This window comes from Orycteropus afer, unplaced genomic scaffold (genome assembly GCF_000298275.1).
Source record: "Orycteropus afer afer isolate SDZICR_OR568_19922 unplaced genomic scaffold, OryAfe1.0 scaffold00027, whole genome shotgun sequence".
Taxonomy (NCBI): domain Eukaryota; kingdom Metazoa; phylum Chordata; class Mammalia; order Tubulidentata; family Orycteropodidae; genus Orycteropus; species Orycteropus afer.
In genome coordinates, this window is record NW_006921614.1 from 11422750 (window position 1) to 11429161 (window position 6412).

General features: G+C 49.9%; 1 protein-coding gene across 1 annotated transcript in view; it reads left to right on the forward strand.

Moving 5' to 3' along the window:
* Positions 1-491: 491 nt before the first annotated feature.
* Positions 492-6412, forward strand: part of PXDC1 (PX domain containing 1) — a 33446-nt gene continuing 27525 nt past the window's right edge. The window contains exon 1 of the mRNA XM_007935357.1: positions 492-747. Coding sequence (XP_007933548.1) covers positions 492-747 — 256 coding nt within the window. The remainder of the gene's footprint in view (positions 748-6412) is intronic.

Genomic DNA, 6412 nt, shown 5'->3' on the forward strand with positions numbered 1-6412 from the left:
GAGTCTGCAACTCCCGGTCGCCTGCCGGAGGCAGAGCGGAGAGTTCCCGAGGACTAAAAAACGGAAAGAGAAAAAAGTCTGGAGCAAGAAAATCCGTCACCGCCGACCCGCCCACCCCGGCTTCCCGGCCCAGTGACGGTCGAGGCTGAGGGAGGGACGGCAAGCGGCCCAGGCAGCTGTCCCAGAGACGCCAACTCCTTGCAAGCGCGCGCCCGGCGGCCCGCTACTCACCCAGAGGCAGGAGGAGGGGACGGGGACTAGATCTGGCCTCGACGTTGACGCCGACGCCGCCCCGCGGTAGGAAGTTCCTTATAAAGAGGCAACGCTGCCGGTCTGGGACAGACGGCTCGCTTGCCTGGCACGCAGACTGAGGGCGGCTGCGCAACCCGGAGCCCAAGGTGCCCCAACCCCGACCCGGCCCCGCGCGCTCGGCGGCCGGGCGCGGCTTTGGGGCGCCCCCGCGCGGCCGGGCATGTGTGCGCCCCGCGGGCATGGCCTCGGCGGTGTTTGAGGGCACGTCTCTGGTGAACATGTTTGTGCGCGGCTGCTGGGTGAATGGCATCCGCAGGCTCATCATCAACCGGCGCGGCGATGAGGAAGAGTTCTTCGAAATCCGTACCGAATGGTCGGACCGCAATGTGCTCTACCTGCACCGCAGCTACGCTGACCTGGGCCGCCTGCTACGGCGCCTAAGAGACTCCTTCCCCGAGGACCGGCCGGCGCTGGCGCGCTCCCCGCTGCTGCCAGGTGCGCGGGGCAGGCGCGTGCGGGCGGCCCTAGAGCAGGGAGACTCTGGTGAGGGAGTTCACGAACGCAGTCAGGGAGTGTTGCTGAAGCCTGACACTGCGTCCGTCTCCACCCTGGTCCCCGGCACAGGGTAGGGGCTCTCAGGCCCTCGGCCCTAGCGAAGGCGCCCACTAGGCATGGTCCGGGGAAACCTCTTATTCTGGTTCTGGCGGGTGAGCGAGCGGGGTAGAAGGAGAGGGACTGGAAGGGAGAGGGACTTGAGGGCGCGGCTGGCCAGGCGTAGTGGCCGGGGCTGCCGGTGAGGGCGAGTCTGTTTCTTCCGAGGGAGACGCGGCTTGGCGAGGCGGCGCCGGTACAAGTGACGTGGCCGGTGTGGGTCAGCCCCGCGGCAGCTTTCGGGGTCGCAGCCTTAGCCACCTCCGGAGGAGGAGCTAACTGCGAGCGCGGCCCCCGCCCGCCCGAGTAGGTTGCAGGAGGCGGCTTCCAGGAGAGTTAGAGGAACAGTTAACCGTAGTGCCCAAGTTGAAGAGTCGAGTCTCTCCGGGAGCGTCTTTTGGGGAGGGGAGCTCCTCCTTTCCTATCCAGTGACAAATACTCCCTGAGCTATGCAGGGTGCCACGCAGCGCTTCCGTCATACTTGGGCGGAGGGGCCAGGGTCCCACCCCGGGATGGAGCCGAGCATTCGGGTTTGATTAGCGTGGCCACCTCCTCCAAGCCTTGTGACCGAACCTGGCTTTTGGCGCCTGTTGTCACAGAGCCGCTTTGCTCCTCTTTTCCTAAGGTCTGGCTGGTGCCCCGCCCCAAGAGGGCCTGAGAGAGGGGAGGAAGCTAGAGAGAGGCTGATGTTGAAACAAAAAGAATGGGTATGGAGAGGCAGCCAAACTGGAGACTGGGGAGAGGTGGGTCAAGAAAGAAGGGGCAGGGAAGCCTGAAGGCAGCTATGACTTCTGAGCAAGGCCCAGAGTGTGCCAGCCGACAATTCTGAAGAACTAAGGCATTTCGCCTAGGAGGCTTCTTTTTTGCAGCCCTCTTCTAAGCAGACCTCTGGGGCAAGTTTACTGAAGCCCGCAGTCCCCTACAGGACGTAAGGATTCTGGAAATGTGCCCCCTACTTGTCTGTGGAGGTCTAGAGATAGTCCTTGTACCCCAGTGAGAATAGTACGGATGGATAATGAGCCCAGTTCTGGGAAAGACTGCCCTGATGACACCACCTCTGGCCTGGAAGCCAGCAAGTGAGAAGGCCCTGAGCCCTGAGCAGGAAGGCATGTCTTTGCTGCTTTTTCTCCCCATATTCTCATATTCTTAGACTGCTGGGGATACTCTAGGACTATTTCAAAGCTTTCCTTGGATTGGCTGGTTTTGTTATATTTTTAATGTAGCAGTGAAAGCCCAAATCAGGATAGCGTAGATGAAAGAGCAACATATTCAATGACTTTGGCCCTTTCTGGAACAAGGCTGAACATAAAACACTTTTGAGCCTCAGCTGTGGTCCTGTGCTGACTGGTTTCAATCCCAGCTTCCCCATTTGGTTCCTCACTTGTAACATTATACCTGTTGCCTGCGTTTTGTGGTGAGGATTAAAGTGTGTGGTACAGCATCTAGAATACAGTAAGCCACCTATAAAGGCAAGTTGTTGTTATTTTACAGTCCTCTTCTAAGCAGAGAAGGTCATGGTAGGTGAACAAGGAAGGCTCCAGGAGAGGGATGGGGTGGACATAGCTTAGCATTAGCTGCCAGGTTGTGGTGCAGAGGTAGGCCGAGGGATTGTGGGATGTACTCCTAAAAATTCCTTACCTGGAGAAGAAGGGCGGTGCATGTGATGAATTCCAACTTGCCTTGTTCATGCCCTGCTCACTCACCTTGTGCCTACACAGACTGCTGGGTCACTCTAGTTTGGGAAGCTGATAGACATAAAGACTAGCCACTTTCAAAGTACCTATGAAGAGTGGAGGCTGTCAGTAAAGGAAAATTTATAAAGTGGGTGATTGCAATGGAGAAGATTAATACTCAGAAGGGATATCGTAGCTTCTTCAAAAGGAAAAAAAAAGTCAGAAATAGGGACTAGACATGATGGGGGGTGGGGGTGAGGATGAAGACCTGTGGTCATTCTGTGTAAAGTGTAAAAGACTTTCTGACAGCCCAAGACAGGATTGGTGCCTTGGCTGGTAAACCAATACCTCTCCCTGCCAGGGCCGGCCTAGCATTCCAGTGTAGAGTTGGATATGGTAGCCTGGGACTAAAGGAGGGTGGCCTGTAAGCCCTTTCTCCTTTTAGTCCATGATTCTCTAGGAAGAGGCAAGCGTGTCCCTCCCCAGTAACACCTGAGTTCTGTACAGTCGCAATGGAAGTCCTTTTCCTGTTTTTTGATCTCTTTAAATCCAGGGAAATTGTTTCCTAAGAAAAATACAATACAACAATCTAAAAGAAGATTCTATCTATTTCTATGCAGATTTACTATTTGCATAAGAAGATTGTCTGGATATACAAACTATAAACACAAAAGAAAACCAGATGTGTGTGTTGTATTGGAAATGGCAGCTCTTCTCAGTATAATTCCCCATCAGATTCCCCCAGTTTAAATTTATTGAAATGTTTCTGGGGTAGGTTAGATTTACACTCTCTGGTTTCATTAAAAAGCTTTGTGCTGGCAGTAGGCCACTACTCTTGTAAATGTAGGATTGGACACCCTCAGAGGGTGTGAAGGTCTGGGCCCCTACTGGCATTGTTGAATCTGCATCCAATTAAAGGATATTGAGCCATTTTTCTTGGTCCCTCTAGTATTGCAATTGGAAGACTGTTTACATAGGAGAATGAGATTTTTCTCCCTTCTGTACAAACACTGTGGTGTTATGCTTGGCTCTCATCCACAGGCCTTGTCTATATCACGGTGACACATCTACAGAGATATTTTATTATTGTCATAAAATACATATAACAAAAATGTTACCATTTTAACCATTTTTAAGTGTAAAATCCAGGGACATTAATTACATTCACCATGTTGTACAGCCATCACCACTATCCTTTTCCAAAAGTATCACATCACCCCAAACAGAAAGTCAGTACCTTCTTCAGGGATTTCTAAAGGAGCTCTGGTGGCATAGTGGGTAAGGCATTTGGCTGCTAATCAGAAGGTCAGTGATTCAAGCCCACCAGCTGCTCCCTAGGAGGAAGATGAGGCAATCTACTTTCATAATGATTTATAGCCTTGGAAACTCAATGGGGGTCACTGTGAGTCAGAATTGATCCAATGGCAATGAGTTTGGTTTTTTGGTTTGCGTGGGGTATACGCACAGTGCTCACAGGCTCCCTTCCCGGGGAGTGGAGGGTATTAGTTCCAGGTCCTCCCTGAGTTTTCTGTTTGGGGAGGTTGGTCAGGGTACACCTCAGGACGTGTCTTGCTTCCATTTCCTCTTTTCCTTGGAATCTTGATCTATATCACTTTACCCTCTTCAGTTGGATCTGATATTCCCTACTCTTCCTTTCTTGCCCTCCCCCTCAGCTGAAAGCAAAGCAGGGAACTTCTCCCCCAGCAAACCATCTCTGAGCTACCAAGGTGTTCCTTTTTTTTTTTTTTTTTGCCTTTTCTCGGGGCTATGAATTGGAATCGACTCCTTGGTTTGGTTGTTTGGTTTAATACTACTGTGGCCAAGTCTCTAGTTTAAATCCCCTCTATGAAATACCTAAGGAACTCTGGTAGTACAGGTGTTATACTGCTTACCAAAAGGTCAACAGTTTGAACCTATCAGCCACTCCAAGGGAGAAAGATGAGATAGTCTGCTTCCATAAAGGCTTACAGCCTTGGAAATCCAGTGGGGCAGTTCTACTCTGCCCTATAGGGTCACTGTGAGTCAGAATCGACTGATAGCAGTGGATTTGGGTTTTTGGTATGAAATACCTAAAGTGTTTTGCTTCCCAGAACCTGACCAAGGATTCTTGCCTTATTTATACCTGACATATACAGGAAGGTTTACACTTTAAAATGCAACATACGGAATTTCTCCATGGATTATTTTGGGTTCTTGGACTATTTTGATCCTTTTTTTATGACCTTGTGAAGTTAGAGTTCTCCTCATCACCATTGCAGCAAAAGATTCTATTTCTAAAGTAACTAGGTGATCTTTGATTCTGCATTAGTGAATATCAGCATATTGGTTTTACATTCATTCATTCAACACGTTTGCTGAGTACCTATAGGTGCTAGGGACACAACACTGAGCAAAACACACACACACAAAATCCATGCCCTTGTGATTCTTAAATTCCAGTTTGGGAAAATCCAATAATAAACAAATGAGAAATGTATGGCATTAGATAATAATAACTGTCAAGATTTGAAAAAAATAAAAAAAGAAGGAAAAAGTCGGTGACACATAGGAGCATAGGAGAGTTTAACTTTAGATAAGGTGGCCAGGGAAGGTTTTACTGAGAAGTGATGATTGAGCAGAAACCTCAAGGAAAGGAGGGAGCCAGCCATATGGAAGGAGTATTCCAGGCAGAAGGAAAAGCAATTACAAAGGCCCTGAAGCCAGGACATGCGTGGTGGATTTGAGTAAGGAAGAGGCCACTGTAGCTGGAATAAAGAGAATGAGGTGGGGAATACGAGGAGAAAACAAGGGAGGCAGGGAGTAGGCAGATCATGTGGGGCCTTGTGGGTCATGGTCTAGTTCTGGTCTCTTACTAGTTGTCACTGGGGAGCTTTGAGCTGGAAAATGACTTGATCTGACTTGCACTCAGGCTACTGTGCTAAGAAAGACATGAGGGAAGCAGGGAGACCAGGTAAGAGAGGCTGGGTGCTTAGTCCCAGGTGTAGCAGAGAGTATGTGAGAGGTGATCGAAGACTAATATGTTAAGTTGGAATGTCTTAAGGTGGAAATGATTTACAGAGAGACCAATTGTGGGTGTAAAAGGACTTGGGGACAACACCAGAGTTTTGGGCTGAGAAGCAGAATTGCCATCGCAAAGATGGGGAAGCTGGCGGGAAGGGCTGAAGTAGGGGAGGAGATGGTTAGGAGCCCAGCTGTGAACATGGTGTTTTAGAATTTTCTTCAAATGAGGTCTGTAACTTGGCCTTATTTGGTTCTAGTGTCACCTGTGTGTTCCCTTTAATCCACGAGAACATGAATCTACCGGCGAACTGGTAGACTGTTCTTAGACCTGAGATTGGAGTAGAGAAGAATGAAGGCATCCAGGATATTACCAGAAAGGGCTAGACACAAATGACTGTTGGACTCTCATACCCACAGCTCAATCTTCCATGCCTGTACCTACCCATACTCGCCGTTAAGTGAACAAACAGGAGAAGTTCTGTGCTACCTCAGAGCAGGAGGAAAGAAGGCCACCTGATGAAGGGACTGACTGCAGACCCACTGAGTTTACTCTGATAGTGAAAGTGCCTGCAAAAGAACAGGACCATTGTCATCTCAGTGGCCTAGTAGGACACACAGTGCCATCTGCCTGGCATGAATGGGCCCTAATGGTCAGTGGATGGGGGATGTTTTGGTTACCTCTAGTGCCTCTCTAACAAAAATACCACAAATGGGTGGCTTTAACAAACAGCAGTTTATTCTCTTACAGTTTTGGAGGCCAGAAGTCTGAATTCAATGTGCCAAGCTCTAGGGGCTGGGTGAAAGCCCCTTGACCTTGGGCTTCAGCTCTGCCTCTT